Genomic DNA, 27,663 nt, shown 5'->3' with positions numbered 1-27,663 from the left:
CTCTTCCACAAAACAAACCTCTTTGCTTTATCCTTGTCATCTTCTTCCACGAGACCATCGAAAATGCTGCCATCATCTCTGCAAAAAAAAAAAAAAAGGGGGGGGTGTTAGAGCAGAGTTCCCCAACCCCAACCCCTGGCCCACAGCCCACTACTGGGACATGAGCTGTTCAAAACAGGGCCACCCGAAGCGGCAGGCAAGAGCACACGTGCGCACATCCCCCCCCCTTGCGGAAGCACTGGGCAAGTGTGTGCACGCGCTGTCCATTTGCACTACTGGCGGGCATGTGTGCCCACTGCTCGCACAGATGGAGCTGAGCACACGCCACTCAGGCAGAACCATCCCCTCCCATCCTACTGCAGTCGGCAAAGCCGAAAAGGTTGAGGAACTCTGTATTAAAGAACAATTGCAGAGTAGTGTTGATCATGAAGACATAACCAGAAGCAGATACTTCAGAACCAGTTAAGTAGTTATTTATTCATTTTGTCCCGCATTCCACGCAAATGACGCAACTGTTTTAACAATTCAAAAAGAGATACATCCAGCACAGGGATAGGCAACCTCGGCTTTTTTATGACTCATGACTCATGAGCATAGCTGACTCAGGAATTCTGGGAATTGAAGTCCATGAGTCATAAAAGAGCCTACTCCTGATCCAGCACATTCCTACCAAGCTTTTTTTTTTTAGTCCACACCCATGTCTCAATCATGCCCCATATTTTGGGATAATGTGAAAGCTTAATTCTAATTTGTAACCAATAGAAGATCAATATTTCACCTTCTTTGAAATCCTCATTTACAACATGGGTAACTTTGAGAATATAAACTTAAAATTAACGAAACTAAGCAACAACTTACCTGTCTGCAATGGAGCTCATTTTATGGATGCTTATGGTAAGGAACATAACATATCATCACACTTTAGTCTTGTGGTAGACATTTGTAATTCTGATCTGCGGGTAAATGCAATAAAAGGAAATAGAATTTGTATTTTTTTTCCTTCTGTTTTCTAATGAATTCCAACAAACCACCCAAACGCTCAAGAGTCTTTTGGAATCGGTATCTTCAATATAGCTCCTTTTCTCATCGGGTTATGCCAGATCACGTGCCACCATAAAAACCAAGAAGAAATCAAGTTCTTAAAAAAATATCAAACTTTGCTATTTTTTTTAAAAAGGCTCAAAAATCCCATTACTGATGCCTTGACATATGTAATCTAGATTCCTGCATTCAGTCTCTAGCCTTATTTATAGATATATATCATAAATATCCAAATTTAAAGTTGCAATATTTTACCGTGTATTTCTTTCTGGATGACAAATGGCGATATTCAGAAGGGCCAATTTTTGAGAGAACAGTTTCTTCAGAATGTATTGCCCATAGAGGTTCTTTTACATTCTAGCTTATTACTGATTAAAAGAAAAAAGAAAAAAAAATAATGTTTTAATCCAAAGGAGGAACACCCAATATTAATCATAATAGTGGTAATAATGATACTAACAAAACAATATATTTAATAACATAAGAAATGCTTGTTGGATTAGACCAGGGCAGTGTTTCTCAACCTTGACAATTTTAAGGCATGTGGACTTCAACTCCCAGAATTCCTGAGCCAGCATGGCTCAGCTTGGAAACCTCTCCCTTTTCCCTCAGCATGGCTGGCTTAGGAATTCTGGGAGTTGAACTCCAAGAGTCAAAAAAGAGCCAACGTTGCCTACCTCTGGATTAGCCCAATAGACTATTTAATCCAGTATTTTGTGGCCTGTAGTGACTAATTAGATACAAAAGTACCACATATTCTCCCAGCAACTGGTGTTCACTTTCAGTCTTGATATCACTTTAAAAATATAAAAGTTACCAAAGTTGACAGCCATATCGTGAAGGGGAACTGCATGGCTTAACTGTATAGTCTGCGTAGAAATGTTTTCCTTTGCCTCTAAGTTTCTTAATTTAATTTCATATTCTAAAATGGAGAGAAATTATCTATTATTTCCACACTATGAAGAATTTTGTACCACATGCACAGTTTCACACAAACCCATCCCATTTATTGTCCTTCTACGTATAAAACTCTCAACTATTTCTCTCCCCCATAGAGAAATTATAGCAATCTCATGACCATTTTAATTTATCTTGTTTCTTAAACTAATGGCATGAAAGGGCTACCTAACAAGATGAAATTTCTTTAGAAATTCACTTTTTAGTAGCTATATCAGTTCTTATATATCGGCCCACTAACTAAACAGTTGTTTTTAATACGGTGCTTGGGTAGATGATATAGTTTATCTAATTAATCAGAGTGCATTTTCTTGGACCTTTTTGATTTCTTTGCATCACTGAACACCACTGATCACATATCTTACTGACTTTTACAACAACTGGAACTCAGGGGCACCATTTTACAGCGGTTCCACTCCTACCTGAATTAGCAGTTGCAGTCAATAATTATAGAGGAACAGAAGTTGAATCCTTGGTTGCTCCTGTGTGGGATGCCACAAGACTAGGGATCTCTTCTATATAATTTAACATCTATTTGAGGTCGCTGGGAGAGACCATGTTGTCTTGAAGTGAAGGGTCATTAGTATACTGATGATATCCATATACTATCATTCTGGGCCAGACATGCTGTAGAAAGCCTGAATTGGCGTCCGGAAGCTGTCAGATTCTGGATAGGATGAAACAAACTAAAATCAGCCCCCCAAAATATTGATTAGTTTTTTAGCAATAAACATCAAGCAGTTTAATGATACCAGTCCTGATAGTTATATAGATTGGGTGTATTTCAGAGTCCTCCTGGATACAAGGCTCTTATTTAAACAAGAAGAAAAAAGTGGGTCTGGCCAAGGAGACCTTTGCCCAGCTTTGGGCAGTATTTCAACGGTGACCCTACGTTGTCTAGGATGCCCAGAAAGTGGTTGGGTAGATGACCTAATCACTATGTTGCTGGATCAGAAAAATGCGCTGTAGGCAGAGCAGTCTTTGGCAATCCCTTGGCAGCTGCACTTGTTCCACAATGCAGTGGGCAGACTGCTAAGCAAGGCAGCCTAATCACTCTTAACAGTGGTTCTCAACCTGTGGGTCGGGACCCCATTTGGGGTCGAACGACCATTTCACGGGGGTCGCCAAACAACGCAGTCTGCCATTTTTTCCCCCCTTTCCTTAGCTGTGCTACTCTCTTTTATTCTGTTGACTTTTGAAAGCCAATAGAAGAGACTCTCTTGAATAGAGTCTAATTCTTTTGGCTTTCAAAAGCCAATAGGAATTGTCCAGGCTGTCTCTGCCCTGCTGAGCCCGCCAAAAGTCCCATTCTGCAAACGGTGCTGCACCAGTTGAGTAGTCCTCGACTTACGACCGGTTGAGTAGTCCTCGACTTACGACCGGTCGGGAGTCGCAGCATTAAAAAGGTTGAGAACCACTGCTCTATAATAATGCTGATCTTGAGATTGCTGCCCAATTTAAAATACTCAAGACCCCACAGGGCACCGCAACTGGTTACATCAGGTATTGCCTTGCCAAAACTGATTTTGTCTGGAAATACCTAAGGTTTGGTGGAGTGGACATGTCTTTCTGTGAAGAAGCGGCAGGCCCTGGAATATGCTTCTACAAAAGTACTTGTACCATCCTCTTACCTTGCACTTTACAAGGTGGTTAAAATTTTTGGTTCCACTGCAGCATTAGCTCTAATTGACTGATTGTGGGCATTCCATCTTGGTTAGGTATTTTTTGTTCTGTTATGATTGCTATTTAATTTTCTCCACTTACTTGTGCACTTTGGAAAGGGGTGTACTCTAAATATTTTCAGTCAAAATAAATAAGGGTTTGATCTTGAGTAAGTCCTTCTTATACAATTAAGGCTATTCAGCAAGGCTACCATCTCAAAAAGCTGCAACGATTCGATCTGATTTATTAATGTTCGGTGATATCACTTATCTATCTATAATTATATATATTATGTAACTCGGCACATATATATGTACACACGCACATATGCACACATGCTGTTTGCACTATTTTTGGCTTGGAAAAAGCAGATGCTCACTACAAATAAGCATCACTGTTCAGTCCTGATGTTGTAAACCTAATCAACATACACAATTTAGAAAAAAACAATAATTCCAGAGTGGCTATAAATCATTTGATACGCTTATACAACTAGTTCAGTTTGGAAAGCATTGTTAGGTGATATGTGAATATGGTTCCCATTAGTATACATTTTTAGACAATATCTTCAGGAATCCAAATTCTTTACTAATACTGGATACATGCTGAGGTACTCATGCAACCAATATGTGAATTTTACTTTATCAATATGTGAATAGAATAGTAAAACTTAACACAGATAGAATTATCTTAATAATGATGACTTTGTTCACAAAATACAGGTAGTCCTTGACTTGCAACAGTCATTTAGTGACTGTTCAAAGTTTTAAATGTGACTAATGACCGTTTTTTAAAGTTACAATTTTGCAGTATCCCTATGATCTTCTTCTTCTTGTGCCATATCCGTTATCGGACGTTGGCGATCATGTTGGTGATCCTGTTTTTATCAGCAGCCGCACAAAAAAGTACTGCTGAGTTTTGTCCAAACCAGTCCCTTAGATTTTGAAGCCACGATGTTCTTCTTCTGCCTGGACCTCGTTTGCCTTCGATCTTTCCCTGGAGGATTAAATGGAGTATGCCGTATTTTTCTGGGTGTGGCATCACATGTCTGAAATACTCTAATTTTCGTTTTTTAATTGTTTTGATGATTTCCCTTGACTTTCCCAGGCACCTTATCACCTCCTCATTTCTGATCTTGTCAACCCATGATCCCTATGATCATGTGATCAAAATTCAGATGTTTGTCAACTGATTCATATTTATGACCAATGCTATGTCCCAAGACCATGTGATCCATTTTTGCAACCGTCTGACAAAGTCAACGGGGAAGCCAGAGTCACTTATCAACTGCAGTGATTCACTTGACAACTGTGACAAGAAAAAGTCGTAAAATGGGGCAAACCTCACTTAACAAATGTCTCACTTAACAACAGAAATGTTGGGCTCAATTGTGGTTGTAAGTCAAGGACTACCTGTAGCTGCCTTATTCCTAGACGTCCTACTTCCTACCTTGCCAATTTCCTCTTCGAGAACTTAGTTATCTCATGCCTAATCGTTATGGTTATTTTTAAAACGAAAGACTTTTTTGTTTCTATTGCTGTTCAAACACTGAACTACTATTTTGAGCAACTTTCTAAGAAATAAAATAGGAGAATATTTAACTGTCATTTACTATAACCTTTTACCAGTAGAAGTATATATTTAAAAGTATATAGAAGTATATATTTAAAAGAATTAAATTGGTATAAATTAAATACAGGGAAACAATACAATCTGATATGATGTCTTTCTGGTCCAATAGTTTGTGTCCTATTTGACTTAACGGGTAGTCCTTTACTTATAACTGGTCCCTTAACGATTGTTGGAAGATTCAGCAGACTTGAAAAACTGGACTTGGGACCCCAAAATTTCAATGACTGGAGTCCCTCTGGGTATTTGTCAACAAGGCTACAGCTGTTTGCAGCATCCTGCAGTCGTATGACCACGTTTTATGATGATTTTACCAAAAACCAGCAGTTGTTTTTAATTTGCAGGAAAATAGTGCCCGTAGCAAACCATTGGTTTGCTTAACGACTGTGGATTCACTTAACAACCACGGTGATTCGCTTGAAGACCACCACAAAAAAGCCATTTTATGAATAATGGGCAGGTTCCGATATGGTCGTAACTCAAGGACCACCTGTATTTTTTTTCCTGAAATTAGGCCCTTATTGGACTGGTCCACCCCGGTGGCAGAAGGGTTTCAGAGGGAGCTAGGGATGGTCCTGTTTGGTCTGCTGCATAGTCCATCTAAAGCAGAATAACAGAGTGACAGAGTTAGAAGGGACCTTGGAGGTCTTCTAGTTCAGGGCTTTTCAACTGATGGCATGAGTACCACTAGTGGTACTTTGGCACCTGGCAGGTGGTACATGACCATCCTAGACAAGTGTAGTGGGGTTAGCAGCAGTACCGCAGAAGCCTGAGGGAGAGTCAGCTGGAGCTGCAGGGCTGTCAGGGCAGGGTGGAGTAGGGGCAGTGCAGGGGGTGTGGGCCGGGCAGTTTTGGGGCACTCGGTCTCTAAAAGGTTTGCCATCACTGCCCTATACCACTTCAGACAAATGGTTGTCCAATCTCTTCTCAAAAACTTCCAGTGTCGGAGCATTCACAACTTCTGGAGGCAGGTTGTTCCACTGATTAATTGTTCTAATTGTCAGGAAATTTCTCCTTAGTTCCAGGTGGCTTTTCTCCTTAATTAGTTTCCATCCATTGCTTCCGTGGTTGCTGCCTGGAATAAGGGGGTGGCTAAGGCCTTGGATTAGATTGCGCCTATAACCCTCTCGTGGATCCTGTCAACCCTGGTGGTTAACAGAGGTGCTAAGGGAGAAGAGATAGGAGATGTCTACAGCACTGACAGCGCTCAACACAGGAGAAATTTGACTAAATGCAGGTTAGAGCCACTATTAAGACCTATCTATCCACTTCTTTGTTCTATTCATACTACCAATAATTTGAATTCTGGCAGAAAATAAAACTGCACACCCACTTCAGAGCTATGTTTAGCTCTCACGATGCTTAGAACTAGACCAGGGGTAGGCAACCCAAAACACTCAAAGAGCCACTTGGACCCGTTTCCCGCCAAAAACAAAACACGGGGAGTCGCAAAACCCTTTTGATATCTAAAATGAAGATAACACTGCATATATTCTTTTTTACCTTTATTATAGGTAATATATATGTATGTATGTACTGTATATATCATAAAGGTAAAAAAGGATATATGCAGTGTTATCTTCATTTTAGTTGTCAAAAGGGTCTCCCTCCCTCCCTCCCTCCCTCTCTCTCCCTCTCCCTCTCTCTCTTTCTGCCCTTGGTCTGCCAGTCCTGTATGCTTATTGGCTTGTGCTATCACATAGCATTTTTCTGCTACATAACAGCAGATGCCTCTTGACTCTCAATGGTTTGAAAAGAGGTTTTCCAAAAGTTTTAAGAATTGGGGAGAAACAGATATGAGGGAAACACAAACCAAAAGCTAATTTGTTACCCTCCATTTTGGAGGATCTTTGGATGCTGGCCTATGTACTCTAAAGAATAACAAATACAATACAATAGGTATCACGGCAACAAAATGGGAATAAGGAATTAAAATTAGCAACTGATTAATATGAAAATATGTAAATGTGAGAAACAAGTAATACGGCTGTGGCAGGATACTACAGACATGCAACTTGGCAAACTTGGTTGATGCTTTCTTAAGCAGCATTCTTATACGAGGAGCATTCTCGTTTTACAACCACATGAAATAAAATAAGCAGGAGTTAACCAAGTTGTAAGTCCAATATTATACTACTGAGATGAAGTAAAATCTTCTGATTGTAACTATGGATAGGAGCAGAGGCACTGTATGGGACTCCTTGAACAGGAAAATACACTATTGAATTGTGGTGACAGCTGTTATTATTCGTACAAGTTACATTTTCCTTTCTGCCCAGAGGCAATTAACAATAAAACATGAACAACTTACAATCCGATAGAAACAATTAAAATCACTACTAAATAATTGAAGCTGAAAAGACCAGGCTAAAGAAGAAGGTCTGGTCTCCTTTCCTATAAGCCAGTGGTTCTCAACCTTTCTAATGCCACGACCCCATAATACAGTTCCCCATGTTGTGGTGACCCCCAACCACTTATACATCACTGGGTGCCAGGGGCGTGGCCAAAGGGGAAAAAATGGCGGACAGCCTTGTTTGGCAACCCCCGTGAAATGGTCGTTCGACCCCAAATGGGGTCCTGACCCACAGGTTGAGAACCACTGCTATAAGCAGAGACAGGGGAAGGACTGAGTACAATTCCCAATGGGAGTGGATTCTTTTACTTACCCGGGGAGGCCTTTTACTTTGATCTGTCAGTTTGCTTAATTTTGAATAAGAAATTAATCTGCCCTGTTTCTTGAGATGAACTTCCTGCTACACATGAATGTCTAGTCTCATCATTGCCTACCTGTTTATTCACTGGGTTTATTATGTTTGTTCCTTAACAGTCAGAGACTGCAAGTTTTCAGCTTCTAATTCACTTTCTTTTCTGCCAATTCAATCCACTGATGCCACAAGCCACGACTTTATGCCCTCATTTGACTTTTTTCTCCTCCTCTCACCATGATGTGACTTATGACTTGCAGAATAATAAAAAAAAAACCATCCAAACTCTGCTCCCATCCTAACATTATTATCCCTCTTTCTCATTCTGCACCTCATAAGATCATCTCTTCTTGACAGAATGGGAGCACCTTAAAGTAACTACAGTATCATATATTGGATGGGGTAAACGTGAAGGATGCCAGTTACTTAGACAATTATTTCAATTTTGAGACTGTACAATTTCATATTGATTATAGGTGGCACCATTGAAAAGTAAGAGAAAACAACACATGTCAAAAAAGACAATATGCCTCATCAGAAGATAGGACCAAAAAAACCAAAAACAAACAAAAAATGGATTCAACCATCATCCTAACCCAGGGGTAGGCAACCTTGGCTCTTTTATGACTTGTGGACTTCAACTCCCAGAATTCCTGAGCCAGCCACGCTGAGGGAAAAGGGAGAGGTTTCCACGCTGAGCCATGCTGGCTCAGGAATTCTGGGAGTTGAAGTCCACGAGTCATAAAAGAGCCAAGTTTGAAGACCCCTGTTATAAGCTCTCCTCAATGTTAAAACTATACTGAATGCCTAAAAATGGAGAAAGGATTTCTTTCTATTTCTGAGGAAAGAGTAATTCATTTGCAGACAAGCAATCCTTAATGAATGGATTGCCAATATAGTCAATAATTAGATGATACCCAATTTAAATACTAATCCACGTACAAACCAGATAATCTCATTAACTTAGCCCAAGGGTAGGCAACCTTGGCTCTTTTATGACTTGTGGACTTCAACACCCAGAATTCCTGAGCCAGCCACGCTGAGGGGAAAGAGAGAGGTTTCCAAGCTGAGCCATGCTGCCTCAGGAATTCTGGGAGTTGAAGTCCACTAGTCACAAAAGAGCCAAGGTTGCCTACCCCTGTCCTAACCCAAGGCTTGGAAGAAAAGCTCTTTTAAAAAGGTGTGAAAAATCAAAAGGGTGAGAATGAAACACTTCTCTGGGGGATATCATATTACTGAAGTACTGAAATAAATGTTGAACCCAATGGCCTAAGGAAGAAAACTTTCCTAGGACAGCCAGAGGATGGATTCTCACTTTCTATGTGCCTTCTTCCTCCCCCCCCCCCCAGGGTTTTTCATGCTGGAAACCACAGATCTAAAAATGAGTTCTCTCACAGGAAGCGCTCATTTACATTTTGTTTAATATCTATCTATCTATCTATCTATCTATCTATCTATCTATCTATCTATCTCCATCCATCCATCTATCCATCCATCCATCCATCCATCATGTTCATCTATCTATCTATCTATCTCCATCCATCCATCCATCCATCCATCCATCCATCCATCTATCATGTTCAATTTAGCAATACTGGATGTGTGTATTTACACGTGCATATAAAATATATAAGCATGTTAAAAATTATTTAGCAAAAATTCTGTCATTTTATAACCTATTCATTAATCATATACTTTGTTCTCATTTAATACCAAACATCACTGAATTCTTAAATTGCAGATTAGATCTCCCAGGAAGAGAGCATAAACAGCTGAGGATACCTGCACAGCTAAAAGGGCAGGCAAAACTTGTCCTTGCTTTGCCTAGGCAACTCTGCAGTGGGAGTAACTATCAAAACTTACTAGGCACTTTATTGTCCTGTTTTGTTCCTCTTTGCCTGGGTAACCTGGCAACTGGTTTGCACAAACAAAACACAAAGAAAGGCCCAGTCCTGAGTTTTGACAGCAGACCCACTTTGTCTAAGCATACCTGCAGGAGTCCTGTCAACTTATATATGACTTTATCAAAACAGTGCTCCACAGGTTTGTATAGGCAAAGCGAAAGTGTTGTTAAAAAAAATCCTCCCTTGCTTTGCCTGTGCAGGCTTGTGCAGACAGAGCAACACACAAAGTCCAGAATGAATTGTGAAAGATAACAAGTGGCTCTAGCAGTCTATAAAACCATCTGCCATCAATTATTTATATGTTTTTAAATACATAAATATTTTAAAATAATATTTAAAATATTAAATAAAAAATATTTTAAGATTTAGTCATGCAGACATTTATTCATTATTTTACCTGTGTATTTTGTAGCCTCAACACCAACTTTGGCACATCGTTCTTAGATGGAATGTACTCCTTCCCCTTAAAATGTTGTCCCTGTTTTAAAGGGAGATTTTATTCTTTGACATCATTGTGTAGGGCAGTGGTTCTCAATCTTTTTAATGCCGTGACCCCCCAACCAGTCGTAAGTCGAGGACTGCTCAACCGGTCGTAAGTCGAGGACTACTCAACTGGTGCAGCACCGTTTGCAGAATGGGACTTTTGGCGGGCTCAGCAGGGCAGAGACAGCCTGGACAATTCCTATTGGCTTTGAAAGCCAATAGAATTAGACTCTATTCAAGAGAGTCTATTCTATTGGCTTTCAAAAGCCAATAGAATAAAAGGGAGTAGCACAGCTAAGGAAAAGGGGGGGAAAAATGGCGGACTGCATTGTTTGGCGACCCCCGTGAAATGGTCGTTCAACCCCAAATGGGGTCCCGACCCACAGGTTGAGAACCACTGATGTAGGGGCTCTCTTCTTCTTTTACAGTTTTGGTAGCAATTTTATTTCTTCCAGGAAAAAGAGCTGCTACTAGGAAACTACACAACTACAAAGCAAACTTCATATAAATTCTCAATACTGTACAGAATTTAAATAGGTTCTGAGGTCACAATTATATCTTACATATTATGTAGTTTTATACAGTTTCTTTTAAAAATACATTATATTTTCTTCTTCAATATGCATACATATATTTTAATTTTTTTCATCCATAATAATTTATTACAGAATATTATGTTGGGCTAAGACCATAAAAAGACTTGATTGATTGAAGAATGAAGTTAAAAATGAGTAATAAATACTCACAGGAACTGAACAGTACATACAATACAGAGTGGGCCTTGATGTTCTCTGAGCTTGATTGTTTTCTTGCAGACACTTCATTTCCTAAACTAGGCAATATTATCAGATAAGCACTCATGATGTTACCTAGTTTGGGTAATGAAATGTCTACAAGAAAACAAACAAGCTCAGAGGCCAGCCAAGATCCTTCATTGCAACCATGAACTCAAAATATGCTCCGATATTAGTACATACGAACACTGAAAATTACAAATTATTATATTGTTTTATTGCCTGCAAATAAGCTTAAGGTAATCAAAGGACATATGATAAACAATTTTAAAAGTCCCTGTTTGCTTAAACTTTATCTATTATCTAAATATTTGTCTTTATTTGTTTACATGTCTTTCAACTGGGTTTTAAACAACTGATAATATGATATGGTTTCAATGGGATTTAAATCATAACTAATATTATCTGGAATGCCTCTTCCTTGAAAGAAGACTTGTTGACCAGGGATAGATCATTTTTGTCAGAGGAACCTATATTCTGAGTGGATTCTGAGGGATTCTGAGTTATCTCTAACTTCAGCTTTAAAAAAAAAAAAAAATCCCCAGGATTTTAAGGGATGCTATTAATCTCTCCTAGAACATTCTTCTGCTTTTGTTTGTCATTTGAGGTTGGGGTTTGTTTTTTGCTTTTTCAGTTTTGCAAAACCTGATTTCAAAGTTTAATTGTATTTTTTTTGTTCTGAAGTTAAGTTTTCTGTTGGCATTATTATTATGAACTTTGTGAGCAGTCTCAGAATGGATGAAACTAAATGACAACAAATGTTGATAGCAAATATTCTAACAAAAATCAGCAAACTGCAAGCAATGTATTCTCTGTGACACCCTAAGGAAGCAAAAATTGAGCCTTAAAGAAGCAGGACAGAGAGAATATTGATGCGTTTGGTGTTTCAGATGGCTCTAGCAAATACCATGGATAGCTAAGAGATCATTAAACAAATAAATCAACCCAGTTTTCTCACTCAGAGACAAATGATAAGGCTCAAACATACTTTGAGACAAAATACCCAGCTCTTTGGAGAAGGCTGTAATCAATCAATATTCTAAAATATTTCTAATTCTAAAAAATAAAATAAAATGAAATTATTTATTTTTTGTGCACACTAGAAGAATGTTTCTTAAAACAATGGCCAGCTAGAAATGTGATAGTTAACATCCTTATTCTAATTAATATAAATCAAAGCACAAGTAACAAGATTCACAATTCTAGTTGAACCTACTATAATAGTTTTACACATATGGTTGTATTAGTAAACAAATGTACAGCCTTTATCAAACACTATATGTTTGTCTGCAGATATTTTAAAAGTCTCATTAACCAGGGAAATTATTTTTAATGATTATGCTAGTACAGTGGTTCTCAACCTGTGGGTTGGGACCCCATTTGGGGTCGAACTACCATTTCACGGGGGTCGCCAAACAACGCAGTCCGCCATTTTTTCCCCCTTTTCCTTAGCTGTGCTACTCCCTTTTATTCTATTGGCTTTTGAAAGCCAATAGAATAGACTCTCTTGAACAGAGTTTAATTCTATTGGCTTTCAAAAGCCAATAGGAATTGTCCAGGCTGTCTCTGCCCTGCTGAGCCCACCAAAAGTCCAATTCTGCAAACGGTGCTGCACCAGTTGAGTAGTCCTCGACTTATGACCGGTTGAGTAGTCCTCGACTTACGACCGGTTGGGGGGGGGTCGCGGCATTAAAAAGGTTGAGAACTACTGTGCTAGTAGGACATCAGAAATATATATAATATAATATAACTATATTAACATATATTAACTACTATGTGACACACTATTTCCATGTGTTTTCTTGTTTGTTTTATAAGTCTGTAGAATAAGGTAATTCCTTTAACTGATCTTGATACCCGTTATACCACAAAGTTAACTAGGCCACGGGTCCCCAACCCCCGGTCCATGGACCAGTACCAGGCCGCGGCATGCCGGCAACCGGGCTGCACAAACAAAGCAAAATCCCATCTGCAAGATGCAGGCAGCACACAAAACCACACACCCTCCAGTCCATGGAAAAAACCTCTCTCCATGGAACCGGTCCCTGGCACCCAAAAGGTTGGGGACCTCTGAACTAGGCAGTTTTGTCATCAAAAAATACCAAAATTTGGAAGTGATTTGCTGTTGCCTTCTTCCAGGATATTTTTTCAACTTCACAGATTTCTTGGTTATTTCTCCCTTAAGTATTAACCAGGTCTCTTATCCGGCTTATCTTTTTTCCGACTAAACAAATCAACCAAAATATGTACATGTAGCAAAACTGACAGCTTGAGTCTTGGGTAGACTAATATTCTTCCGTTCAACTTCCAGACTTAGGTGTAGAAAAAACAGTAACAAGTGAAAATAATTAAAAACTAAAACTAATAGATACAGACTAGAGGTACTGATACTAATTCTAAAGAATCTATACAAAAGAGCTGCCAAAAACATTTGTAGTATTATTTATCAATGTACATATTGTTAAAGATATGGAGAATCAAAATAAAGAATCTGGAGAATACAACATATTTTTCTTTGAAAATAAAGTGCAGTCTCAAAAAAAAAATAAAATTCAAGTTTGTGGGCATTTTGCAGTTTTTTATTGTATGCCACCCAAAGTCACAAATCTGTGAGATAGAATAAGAATAGAATAATAACTTTATTGTCACTTTGAATGTACACTAATCGGCATACATTAAAATGAAATTTCATTGCATACAGCTCTCAAAGGCTCACCACCTCCAATATACACTACATAAATATGACAAATATAAACACAGAATTATGCATATATCCACATATATTATATGACACAGAGAAGCAACACAGTCTAGTTCGGATTATGTATACATGTGCATGGCGAAAAAAACGAATCTTGCAAGTTTACCAGACGGATGTCATAGCGAACAAAGCTATTACAGAATTGGGTGGTCCTGCTAGAAATACTTTGAAACCTCGTCCCAGAGGGAACAACAGGGGAACCATAGATGGGCAGCCATATAAATATTATGTATAATTAAATAAGTAATTAAATAAAATCTAATTTCCTAATTAAAAATTATCTGCCCTACTTAGCATCTTTACTTTTCTTCTCCTACTTTATTACATTGTACCCAGATTTATTCTATATACAACTCAAACTTCAATTGTTTACATTTTGTTGTTCTAAATGTTATTCATTAGTACATTACAAAATGTGCTAGGAGGAAAATATATGCGAAGCAGATAGAAATATCTTATCCATCACCACTTATGCAATCATCTGATCTTTTAATTGTAATCAGGACAAACCATGGTCTCATTCCTGGTCTGAATCTCTCCTTGCTTACTTATTGGTTTATATATTCCAAATATTTAATAGTTAATTTTGGGGAACAAGTCTCACTGATCAACATCAATGAATGTGAGCAGTACCCCAGTTAAGAAACTATTGCTCCATCCACCTTACATCATTATCCCATCAACCTCACGTTTCAGGATCCTATAAAGTTAAAGGTAACCAGTGGTCACCAAAACATTGATAACCCCAGTTGTAAATATTTTTTAAAAATAGAAAATTTCTATTTTTATTTATTTATATCTTGCCTTTATTATTTTCATTAAAAACTCAAGGTGGCAAACATATCAATACACCTTCCTCGTCCTATTTTCACAACAACAACCTTGTGAGCTAGGTAGGGCTGAGAGACAATGACTGGACAAAGTTATTGACTTCGACTTTCATATCTAAGACGGGACTCAAATTCACAGTCTCTTGCTTTCTAGCCTGGTGCCTTAATCAAAGTGGCTCTCTATTAATATGCCTTTTCCTTTAAATATAATCTAACACCTCTGATTTAAAAATGGGATCTAATTTGATGTTTCATTGACTATAAAATTGAATGGACATGCTAATTACTCAAAATAGATATGGCTTAATGGGCAATAGATAATAGAGGAATAGATAATTACTGTGCAAGGATATCATATAGGAAACAAGGAAGGAAGATTCATCTGTTTTCATATATTGCATAATATTGCACTAAATATACAATTCTCCCTTGCATTTTAATAAAATAATCTCATCTCCCAAGCATGAAATTTATTCAACTTCAGAGATTTGCAACTTTTCTATTTGTGTTTGCCAGTAGCTTTAGTTCTCAAATTTCTATTTGGTAAGAATAGAGAGGAATTTCACAAATTGATGTGACCATAGCAACAAACTAATATGATGCATCTAAAAATTTACTGAATGCTTGTAAATGGAAAGAGAGGCTGGATATGTGTTTTAAGATATTCAAAGAAAGGACAAAGTCAAATTATACTTCTTATAAGAAATGAATGGCTGTAGAAACAGCTCATGGGCATGTACATTAATCTTTAATTGAATATAAACCTAATTCTAATTCTATTGTACTTAACTTAATTTGTCCACCTGCATGATCTTGTAACCTTGTCCTGTAAAGCAGGAGTGTCAAACTCAATTTCATTGAGGGCCGCATCAGCATTGTGGTTGCTCTGGGGGGGGGCGGGTGTGTGTGGCCAGAGTGGGTGCAGCCTACTGGGTGGGCATGGATGGAGTGGGTGTGGCCTACTAGGTGGGCGTGCCCAGTTCTACATCATTCGTGTCAAGGGGGCCTATGGGGGCCTGGGCAGGAGTGGGACAGATCTGAGGGTCTCTGGCAGAAGGGGGTGGGACCAGGGCAAGTGCCAAGGCATGGTCCACCAGGGCAAGTGCCAAGATGGCCACCACAAAATTGTACATTGGCTCCCGGCTGGCCTGGGCCAGGGCCAAGGCAGCGGGGGCCGTTCCCTCACTGTTTACAGAACGGCTTCGCGGGCCACATGAAACTACTTCGCGGGCCGCATCCGGCCCCCGGGCCTTGTGTTTGACATGTCTGCTGTAAAGAAATGCACCAAGGAGCAGGCTGACTTCCTATACAGAGTATGGAAAAGATACTCAAAACTTTTATTCCAGCATCTATCTGAAAGGGGGGGGGAAACTACAGTAAAATAAAAGGAGCCATACATACATCATCATTACAGTACAAATAAAGACTAATAGTTCAGTGTTGGAAGATGAATGCTTTGTTCCAGACATCTAGTTATCCCTTCATAATGCTATATTTATGATGATCTCAGAATAGTATTAAAATATGCAATAGTATTAATATGTAATATGTAATAATAGCCATTTTGCAGAAAAAGCCATGACTTACTCCACAAAAAGTTCCAATACTGCATTAAATGATTATTTAATTAGAATATTAAAAACAATTCCAATAGGTTTAATTAAAAATAATAAATAAAGCTAAGATTATGAGAACAAACCAACTCAATTTGTTTTGCTTTTATTTGTATGACGAAAACCACAGAACCTGATGGGATGTATAAATTATGAGTGGGATAAAAATAATATAAAAGAAATCTGTACATATGTTCCAAATATAAAAGTGTAGTACAATTCAACTAAAATAAAAAATGGCAGAACTAATACATTTTTAAATAATATATATGTATAAAGTCCTAAATGGCCAAGCTGAATATTTTTGGAGGTAAGTCCCATTGGATTTAATGATAGTTTTTCAGTAAATGATCATAGGACTGTGATTTAAAAAGTTGCAGATGAATACATAGGAAAACTAATAAGTCAATAATGATATTTAAGATACTCAATTTTATAATCTCCATGCACAAGAAGCTGGAGATTAATACTAAAGAATATTGCTATTATGCTCCAATGGTGTGTTTTGGTTTTGGCCATGTACAATATATATTCAGCTGATAAAAGAACAATTTTTATCTAATAGAACCATTGTTCTGGCCTAGCCTAATGCTTATTTTTTATAATCCTTGAATTATATTCATTGATTTTCACTGTTATATTCATACATTGTTTATTATACTTGAGAATATTATATTCATATCATTTATTATACTTGAGAATGACATTGAGCATCCACAGCATTCTGCTGCCCAGTCTTCAACAAAAATATCCTTTAAAATTTACAGTATTAAGTACAGTACAGTTTAGCAACGATGCTAAACATAAGATAACAGGAAATAATGCAGTTAGATTGCTTTTAATAATTCATATCATTAAAAGATATAAAAATATTTTCAAAATTTTGACAGAAACATGTGAGCAGTTGTAATGATACACAGTAGCAATGCTGTTAAATAAAAACCTTGACATAAATTCTGAACTCTCTCCAGGAACTTTGAACATAATATAGTACATTCAGAATTTTTCCTCTTCTCCTCCCCCCTTTAAGCAAACACACTCACAATAAATAAATAGCCACGGTAAATAAAACAGTCACATTACACAGCTTAAAGTTCCTAGCATCTTCTACTTATCTACAGTCAATTTTACTTTTTATCCTGGTCTTATAATTTTCCAAAACGTTGCCTCCAATATGACAAATGTTAAGTGTGGCTGTTGATGCAGGAAAAATAGGGCACCTAACTTTTAATCATCTTTAAACCACATTGTTCATTCAAAACAATATGAAGATTTGTAATATGACCAAGCTTGCAATTTCACCAAGGCTTAACACAAAACACAGAAGAGAAATAATGGGATCAGATTTAAGGAAGCTGAGAGAAATAGAGTATTTCTGTCTTTGTTCTTACTTGCACTGCTTGAAAATTGCTTTTAACCCTGACTACAGGTAATCCTCAACTTATGATCACAACTGAGCCCAAAATTCATGCTGCTGAGAAATTTAGGTGAGTTTTGCCCCATTTTACGATTATTCTTGCCACATTTGTTAAGTGAATCACTGCAGTTGTTAAATTAGTAACACGGTTATTAAGTGAACCTGGTTTCCCCATTGACTTTGCTTGTCAAAAGGTTGCAAAAGGTGATCACATGACTCCAGGACATTGCAATTGTCATAAATGTGAGTCAGTTGTCAAGCATCTGAATGTAAATCACATGACCATGCGGAATGCTGCAAAAGTCATAAGTGTGAAAAATGGTCAAGTGCTGTTGCAACTTTGAACAGTCACTAAGCAAACTATTGTAAGTCAAGGATTACCTGTATTATGTCTTATAACTCAAAATACTAGGCACCGGAATTCATCGTAAAGTGTACAGTTTTGCTTTCTGAGATATAAAAACATTTTAATGTATACTGACATTGCTGTCCAGTAATTTGTTATCATGCTCTTGAAGGCTTGAAATTAGGCTTTTATGAACCTGGTTATACCTGGATGAGAGACCACTGGAACACACATATAAATGGCACAAAGCCTTGGCTCTGCAATATACAGAAAGCAAAAGTATTTATGTATTTTTTGTTTTATTTGAATCCCATCTATATTATTTTTGAAATAATTCAAGTTGGTGAATATATGCAGCACACCTTCCTCCTCCTAGTTCTGGCACAACACCAACCCTGTGAGGTGGGCTGGGCTGAGAGAAAGTGACTGACCCAAAGTCACCATATAAACCATACAAGTTACACTTTATTAATCTTCAAGCTATCCTCATCTTAAAAGATTTTAGAAAGCATGCACAGAACTGCAAATGAAAATTCAAGACAAACAAAACTGCACGCTCAAATACAGATAGTCCTCGACTTATCACAGTTCATTTAGCGACCTTCCAAAGTTACAACGGCCCTGAAAAATGTGACCTTTGCACCATCCCCAGGATCATGTGATCAAAATTCGACGGGTAATTGCTGTGTCCCAAGATCACATGATCACCTTTTGTGACCTTCTTACAAGCAAAGTCAATGGGGAAGCCAGGTTCATTTAACAATTGGATTACTAACTTATCAACTGCAGTGATCCACTTAACAACTGTGGCAAGAAAAGTCATAAGAGGGGGCAAAACTCACTTCACAAAAGTTTCACTTAACAGAAATTTTGGGCTCAATTGTGGTCGTAAGTTGAGGACTACCCATACAAATAAATTATCGCTTAAACTGGAACACTTAAAAGACACTTTTAAGCAAAAGATACAGCACTATGTAATAACTGATTCACTAAGAACCCATGTAATGTAAAGGGTAACAATATATAGCTGAATTCCATAGTATTTACTTAAGGCAGTGGTTCTCAACCTGTGGGTCGGGACCCCATTTGGGGTCGAACAACCATTTCACAGGGGTCGCCAAACAACGCAGTCCGCCATTTCCCCCCCCCTTTTCCTTAGCTGTGCTACTCCCTTTTATTCTATTGGCTTTTGAAAGCCAATAGAATAGACTCTCTTGAATAGAGTCTAATTCTATTGGCTTTCAAAAGCCAATAGGAATTGTCCAGGCTGTCTCTGCCCTGCTGAGCCCGCCAAAAGTCCCATTCTGCAAACGGTGCTGCACCAGTTGAGTAGTCCTCGACTTACGACCGGTTGAGTAGTCCTCGACTTACGACCGGTTGGGGGGTCGCGGCATTAAAAAGGTTGAGAACCACTGACTTAAGGTGTTCCCAGCTTACTATAAGAGTGGAGTCAGTTATTCTACACCAGGTTTCCATTGTAGGAAAATTTAGACACACACATATATAAAAGCACAGTAAGATTACAGGACAAGCAGGATTACGGCAAGACATCAGGACTTATTATTGCTGGCAGTACCCATATCAAGCCTTGGGCAGGCAATAAATCAATTCAGGGTGATCCAATGCCCTAGATCAGTGGTTCTCAACAATTCTGGTCTCGGTACCATTTTACAACGGTAACATTCCTAACAGTTCGCTTAGTTCAGGGGTAGGCCACCTTGGCTCTTTTATGACTCGTGGACTTCAACTCCCAGAATTCCTGAGCCAGCCACGCTGAGGGGAAAGGGAGAGTTTCCAAGCTGAGCCATGCTGGCTCAGGAATTCTGGGAGTTAAAGTCCACGAGTCATAAAAGAGCCAAGGTTGCCTAGCCCTGACTTACTTATTGTTCAAAGTTACAGTAGCACTGAAAAAAAGTGACCTATGACCATTTTTTTCACACGACCCGTTGCAGCATCCCCCAGGGTCACGTGATTTACATTCAGAAGCTTGATAACCGACTCGCATTTATGACCGGTTGCAGTGTCCCGGGGGGGTCATGTGATCCCCTTTCGCAACCTTCCGACAAGCCAAGTCAATGAGGAAGCCAGATTCACTTAACGACCCGGTGCTAGTCATTTAACAACCGCAGCGATTCACTGAACAACTGTGGCAAGGAAAGTCGTAAAATGGGGCAAACCTCAACTTAACCCATGTCTCGCTGGAGCCATTTAAATCTGAGGGGGGGGGAAATCCGTTGTGGTCGTAAGTCGAGGACCCCCTGCATTTAAAAATGACCCCAGGACTCCCCAAGAGCTTTGCTTTACCCATCGATGTTTACTGGGTTAGAAATTAAAGCAAACATTCCAAAACAGGCGTCGGTTGCCGGGAGGGGGGGGTGTCCTTGCAGAATTCAGCCAGCCCCCCCCCCTTCCACAAGCGGGGAAGACGAGGAAACCCCTCCGGGCCTGCATCCCTGGGACGCCGCCCGAGAACAAAAAAGGGGCCACCGGACTTGGGAGGGCGTGTCGGGGCAACCCCAGCGCGCCACAAGGCGGGCGGACGGGCGAAGAGGGAGGGCGAGAGAAGCGAAGCAGCCGGGATCCCCCCCTCGCGCTCTTGCGCCCAGCCTGGGAAGCGCGGCGGCGGCAAGCGGGAACCCTGTGAGGGGCAGGGAAGGAAAGGCTGCCGCCGCCGCCGCCTTGGGTCTCCGTTATGAAACCGCGGCGTTCCCCGTCCCCGCCTCGCTATGGAGCCCAAGCGGTGAGGGCGGGAGTGGCCGGGCCGGGTAGCGAAGGGCTCCCCCCAGAGGGCCTGAGCGGCGGACACTGCGGGTCATCTGAGGCCTTCGGGGGGGGAGGGGGCGCCTGAGATCATAGCCCTGCGCCAACCCGCCTGTCAAAGTTTACCTCAGCCCGCTCGCCGAGGAAACCCGTCCTCCCGCCCTCGCCCTGGAGGATGAGGATGCTGCGGGTCTAGAGGGGTGTCGGCGGCGGCGGCAGCAGCAGCTGTTTCCCCCGCTCCCCCGCTCCCCTGACCGCGCGTGGGTCTCCTCACTCTGCCTTCCGTTCCTCAGGCCGCGGGGCTGCAGAGTCCAGCCTCCCGCCATCCACGAGGCGACTTGCCCGCGTTTCCTCAGAAGCAAGCAGCGACGGCGGTATAGTCTCCCAGGCCTCAGCAGCAACCTTCCACTTACCGCGCATGCGCCACCCTGGCACTTACCGGCAAAACAGTAGCTGCTGCTGCCGCCGCCGCCGCCAAGCCTGGGGCAAGCTTTCCCCTTGTGCGCGTGCGCTTCTGGCAACCCGCAACGGGAGCGAGCGCGGTCTCAGATCGGGCGAGCCCCCCTCCCCCACTTCCCCCTGAATGTCCCTTGGAGGCTACTAAGCATGCGCGATGGGCACATACTCCAGCCCAGGCTGCCGAGGGTGATTCCCGTTCGTCAAAAGCCGAGTAAGGACAAGGGGTGCTGTGCGCGTGCGCCGCCGAAAAGCTCCTAGAAAGGACCTTTTGCGCAGGCGTCCTAGCCGGGCGCGCCTGACCTCAGATTACCTCGCTTGGAACCATGAAGGCTAGGGAGGAACTAAGGCGAAATAAATAAAAGGGCGCTGCGAGGAGAGCTCGGTGCGCATGCGCGTAATGGAGTGCGGGAAAAGTGGATTGAATTTATCCCAAGGAGGAGCCACATTAGCATGTGAGATTATTTGTGCCGGCATGCAAGTGCCTTTAAAAGCGGGGGAGCTTCCGTCTGAGGAACGCGCAACCTTGACGATTTTAAGGCATGTGGACTTCAACTCCCAGAATTCCACAGCCAGCATTGCTGGCTGTGGAATTCTGGGAGTTGAAGTCCACATATCTTAAAATTGTCAAGGTTGAGAAACACTGCAAGGGGTCTCCGACCAACCTTAGCTGGCTGGGGAATTCTGGGAGTTGAAGTCCACAAATCTTAAACTTGCCAAAGTTGGAGACCCCCCCTCCACTAAGGGAGCCTCCCTCACACCTCTTTTTACTGTGGTGTAAGTTTCATTTGTACACCTCCTCTAAAGACTTCCCCTAAAAAAACACCAAAATAAACAAATGAACAGCGGAGATTATGCAATGACATTTAGAAAAGGGTGGATTTTTCGTAACAGCGTCACTAAAGAATTCTTCACATCTCACTGGATACTTGTGTCCCAAGATAGGTACCTCACAGTTTGCGAAACCCTGTTCTAAAATGTTTCTTATTATTCTGACACATTTCCCTCTTATGAGAATGAACAACACTGAGAAATGAAGCCCCTTCTTCAAACATTTGATCAATTATTTGCCATCAAGTTGATGCCAACTCAGTGACAACATAGGTAGATTTTCTCCATGATAATCTGTCCCTAACCTGGTCCTTCAGATCTTCCAATGGTGCGCCCATCATCACTGTCACAATGTCCACCCACCTTGTTTCTTGTTCTCTTTCTCACTTGCTTTTCATCTTATATATTACTAAAGCCTTTTCCAGGAAGCTAAATCTTTGCATAATGTGTGAAGTATCTTAATTTGAGCCTAGTAGTCCTATGTGCCTTGAGTAAGAACTCTGGGTTGAATTGTTTGATGATCCATCGGTTGATTTTCTTGGCTATCCATCTCAAGTTTTGTCTAACACCCAGATTCATAAATGTCAATACTCTATCCTGCTTTGTCAAACATAGGATTTGTTTATAGTCTGGAAATAGGTTGGCTAGAATTTACACCTTGGAGAACTTTGACTATTACCACATGCATGACTCGATATCATTAAAGCTTGGTTTACTCCTTTTAGTTTGTTTGTTCATAAGTAATATTTTCCCCACGTTGCTAAGCAACTTTTACCAAACTGACACTTGACTTCCCACATATTTTTTTTTTCAAATATACAAACTGTATAAACACATGTTCCAAATTAAAAAATAAACAGGTTCCCTTCATCCTTGCCATTCTGGAAAGTTATGATCCAAATCACCTCTAAGTTTCATCATGCTGGTTCAAAGTGGTTGAATTATAGATTGCTTATTCTATACAGATAGTCCTTGACTTACGACTACAGTCAAGCCCCAAATTTCTGTTGCTAAGTGAGGCATTTGTTAAGTGAGTTTTGCCTCATTTTACAATCTTTCTTGCAACAATTGTTAAGTGAATCACAGCTGTTGTGAAGTTAGTAACCCGGTTGTTAAGTGCATCTGGCTTCCCCATTGACTTTGCTTGTCAAAAGGTTGCAAAAGGTGATCACATAACCCAAGACACTGCAATTGTCATAAATATGAGTCAGTTGCCAAGTGTCTGAATTTTGATCTCATGGGTGGCCACATTGGTCATAAGTGTGAAAAATGATCATAAGTCACTTTTTTCAGTGCTGTTGCAACTTCAAACGATCACTAAACAAACTGTTGTATGTCAATGACTACCAGTACTTTTTTGTGAACCATCCAAAGTCAATTAATTGGGGCGGTATAAAAATTTTGCAAATATATAAAGATAGAGGAAAAATAACTACAGGTGGTTCAGACATTGCTTGTGTCTATATTTCATCTAGAGAAATCCCTTTATTTATGTTGGGAAAGAGAAATACTGAAGTTAAGAATTAAAATTAGTATTCTGTATTTTAAAAAAAACTTTAGTAATTAGAACAAATGCCACATTTAGTAACCAAAAGATCAGACCCAAATGAGGCGAAGGAATTGTAGAGATCTAGTATATTCTAGGTAAGAGACTATAAATATCCTTAAGGGCCAAATAGGGAAACAACATTTAAGTCTTCTCCAGTGAAGTTCATTTGTCTGGAAGGTAGAACAAAAATAGCAGGTGAAGTTTCTCACTCTGAGTAAATGCCAAATGTGGTTGTGTTGTTTTCAGGAAAAACTGCAAATGTCTATAACACTGATTCTAATGTGAGATCCTATAAAACCTAGAAGTAATGCGCTTTGTAGAAATGTGAAAATATTGATAACTTTGGGGGGGAAAGTATGGTTTCCTGCAGCCAAATCATTTGCCAAGGAAGATTCATAGAAGTTTTGGGATTGGTTCTTTTTTTACCGAAAGGAATAGGTCGGCTTGATGGTGGCGAAGGGGTTTTTGTAGCAGAGTCAATGGTAAATGTTTGTTTCGAATGAGCTCATGGTTAACTGGAATCATTTCATGAACCACCCAAGAACTTCATTTTGTTTATTTGCGTGTGGCATTCTTAATTAGAGCTTGTTCCTTTGATGGCTTGCCCTAGCTCCAGTTCTTAGCTTTTGTTTTAATTTTATCTATTTAGCAGAGTAAGTTCTGTATTTCAAACAGGGTCCTGTTCAAAAGAAGCAGAATCACAATCATATATTTACAGGGGCTAAAGTGCTGTGCCACCTTCAGGTATGTGAATTCAGCGGGACTTACTTCATGCATAGGATTATGCAGGAGCCCCTCAACACTCAACTGCTCTCTTTTCAAGTGTTAGTGAAATGTTGTTTCCTTACCAAAGGCGTGTCCCCATTTGGTTGAGTTTGAATTGCTTATTGGAAATAATGATTCCTTTGAGGAAAAAAAAGGCTGAAACAAGGAAACAGAATGCAAGCCTCTGGTTGCATTCGGTATTAATTCATCTGTATGCTTTTCTGCCATTATAATTCCAGAGCTTTCTGCCATCAGCAAACATCTTTATTAATAGCTTCAGTGTAATAGCTTCAATTTTAAATTAAGGCCTTTGCTGATTCAAATTGCTAATTGCGTCTTTTTGTGAATAGGCATTAGAAGCGATTCTTCATTTCACATTCTTCATTCACACAGGGAAAATCATATTGTTTAAAGCTGACTCAAATCCTCTGCTGTAATAAAAGAACTCAGCTCAGCTGTATCCAATTCAGGCAAACTAATGTCTCTCGGGAATGAAATGAAAGATATTTTGTCCTTGATTTACGACCAGAACTGAGCCCAAATTTTCCCATTTTACGACCTTTCTTGTCACCGTTGTTAATTTAATCACTGCAGTTGTTAAATTAGTAACAAAGTTCTTAAGTGAATCTGGCCTCCCCATTGGCTCTGCTTGTCAGAAGGTCATCAAAAGTAATCACATGATCCTGGCACACTGCAACCATCATAAATATGAACCAGTTGCCCTGTATGTAAATTTTGATCACTTGACCATGGGGATGCTGCAGTGGTCGTAAGTGTGAAAAACGGTCATAAGTCCCTTTTTAAAGTGCCCTTGTAACTTTGAATGGTCACAAAATAAACTGTTGTAATCTGAGGATTACCTGTACAAAGAAATCACTAGGGAGATAATTTCACCACACAACATATACGTTGCAAAAAAATAGAGAAATCTCCTTATTTGAACAAAATCCGTTTGCTTATTTCACCATTAGTTCATCAGTGCACTGGGTGAAGGGAAGCAATGGGTCTAGTCCAGAAAGATATTCCTTCAAAATCATATCTTAGAATTTAAGATAATGCTCTTTAATAGAAATGGATTCGGAAACGGAATTAGTTAAAGATTGTATGGTAAAGTGGGCTCAAAATATTCAAGAACCGATTCCATTGGATACGTGGGAGGTAATTTGGGTTAGAAACGTAAAATTTACCCAGGCACAAAATTTAAGAGAAAATTTTTATAAAATGTTTTATAGATGGCATCTGGAACCTAAAAGGTTGTCTTGTATGTATCCTAATTTACAGCCCAAATGTTGGAGATGTGGTAGTTTGGATGCCAGTTATTTTCATATATGGTGGACTTGTAGAAATATAAAAGCCTTTTGGATTAAGATCTGGTGGAACATTCAACAGATTTTCAAAAGAAAGATAAAGTTTACCCCACAATTATTTTTATTGGGTGTTATTACAGATTGTGATGCTAAAGAAATTAATTTGATGTTGAATCTGTTAACAGCTGCTAGGTTATTAGTAGGGCAATATTGGAAGAAGGATTGTTTGCCTACTATAGAAGAATGGACGCTTAAAGTGTCAAATTTAGCAGAAATGGCTAAGATTTCTGCTTACTTGAAGGATCACTCACAAGAAAGGTACATTTCGGTTTGGAGAAGATGGATAAATTATATTCAGAACAAATATGGGACTAAAAAGTTTCATTTAGCCTATGAGTGAATTTTAGAGTTTTATTATGATATTATTAGCAGCAGTATTAGTATTAGTATTGTTTAATAATTTGGAAATTGTATGGTTTAATAATTAGGATATTAACTTGTTTATGTTCTCATTATTATTATGTTTATTTTTAATTTGTTTATATTTATGTTAAAGGAGAGTTGAAGTGTATTACAGACTTGGTTATTTATATAGTTGGTTAATGTTAATTAGATTATGATTATTATATTTATAACCCTGTACTCAGCTTTGGGAAGTGGGGGAGGGGGGGGTTGGGTGGGTTGGTTTATATTGTAATTTTTATAAAACTTTTTAATAATAATAAAGATGTAAGAAATAAAATAAGAATTTAAGATAATGCTCTACATCACAGATGTCAAACTTGCCGCGTCACATGACGTGTTGTGACGTATCATGACTTTTTTCGCATTGTCGGAGCTGGAGTGGGCGGGGCCTCCGCATGATGCAACTGGCCCGCAGGTCGGCAGTTTGACCCCACTGCTCTACATGGGGCTATGTTTGAAGAGCATTCAGAAGCTTCAACTGGTGGCCCAGGCAATCTTTGGGGGCCCCGGCAGTGGTCCTTGTTACACCACTGCTCCACAAGTTCCACTGGCCAATTTGCTTCCGGGTGCAATTGAAGATCATTACCCATAAGCCTCTGCATGGCATGGGTCCAGATTACTTGAGGAACCATCTCATCCCAGTGGAACAGGCCTACTCCACCTGGGCCAACAGAAGAAGGATGCTGTGGATCCTGTTAATCAAGGGATTCCAGCCGGCGAGGTCCAGGAGAAGAATCACCTCTGCTCTATAATCTAGTCCCAAAGGTGCTTTTTCAAAAGTCAACTGGACTGTCTTTGTTTTTCCTTGAAGACGTTTCACTTCTCATCTAAGAAACTTCTTTAGTTCTGACTAATTGGTGGAGAAGTGAAGAAGCTTCTTAGATGAGAAGCAAAACATCTTCAAGGAAAAACAAAGGAAGTCCAGTTGCCTTTTGAAAAAGCACCTTTGGGACAACCATTACCTGCTCAGGCAGGTAACCCTATACCATTTCAGACAAATGACTGTCCAGTCTCTTCTTAAAAACTTCCAGTGTTGGAGCATTCAGAGCTTCTGGAGGCAGGTTGTTCCACTGGTTAATTGTTCTAACTGTTAGGAAGTTTCTCCTTAGTTCTAGGTTGCTTCTCTCCTTGATTAGTTTCTATCCGCTGCTTCTTGTCCTGTCTTCGGGCGCTTTGGAGAATAGCTTGACTCCCTCTTCTTTGTGGCAGCCCCTGAGATATTGGAACACTGCTATCATGTCCCCCCTCGTCCTTCTCTTCATTAAATTAGACATACCCAATTCCAGCAACTATTCTTTATATGATTTAGTCTCCAGCCCCCTAATCATCTTGTTTGCTCTTCTCTGTACTCTTTCTAGAGTCTCAGCATCTTTTTTACATCATGGTGA

The 27,663-nt window shown here is 39.8% G+C and overlaps 1 protein-coding gene across 7 annotated transcripts in view; it reads right to left on the bottom strand.

Moving 5' to 3' along the window:
* Positions 1-21,502, bottom strand: part of CLOCK (clock circadian regulator) — a 60,859-nt gene extending 39,357 nt beyond the window's left edge. For 3 of the 7 annotated variants that reach the window (XM_039362875.1, XM_039362881.1, XM_039362882.1), the window contains exons 1-6: positions 21,177-21,319; positions 2,421-2,665; positions 1,859-1,963; positions 1,297-1,409; positions 859-953; positions 19-78 (exon numbers count right to left, since the gene is read on the bottom strand). In XM_039362875.1, the coding sequence (XP_039218809.1) occupies positions 19-78; positions 859-905 (107 nt within the window). In that variant the 5' untranslated portion in view covers positions 906-953; positions 1,297-1,409; positions 1,859-1,963; positions 2,421-2,665; positions 21,177-21,319. The other 4 variants (XM_039362877.1, XM_039362878.1, XM_039362880.1 and 1 more) reach the window with 4 other exon arrangements.
* Positions 21,503-27,663: the final 6,161 nt, after the last annotated feature.

This window comes from Crotalus tigris, unplaced genomic scaffold (genome assembly GCF_016545835.1).
Source record: "Crotalus tigris isolate CLP2741 ecotype Arizona unplaced genomic scaffold, ASM1654583v1 scf7180000019483.1746242, whole genome shotgun sequence".
Classification (NCBI taxonomy): domain Eukaryota; kingdom Metazoa; phylum Chordata; class Lepidosauria; order Squamata; family Viperidae; genus Crotalus; species Crotalus tigris.
Note: the sequence above shows the minus strand (reverse complement) of the source record. Positions and strands in the feature narration are given on the sequence as shown.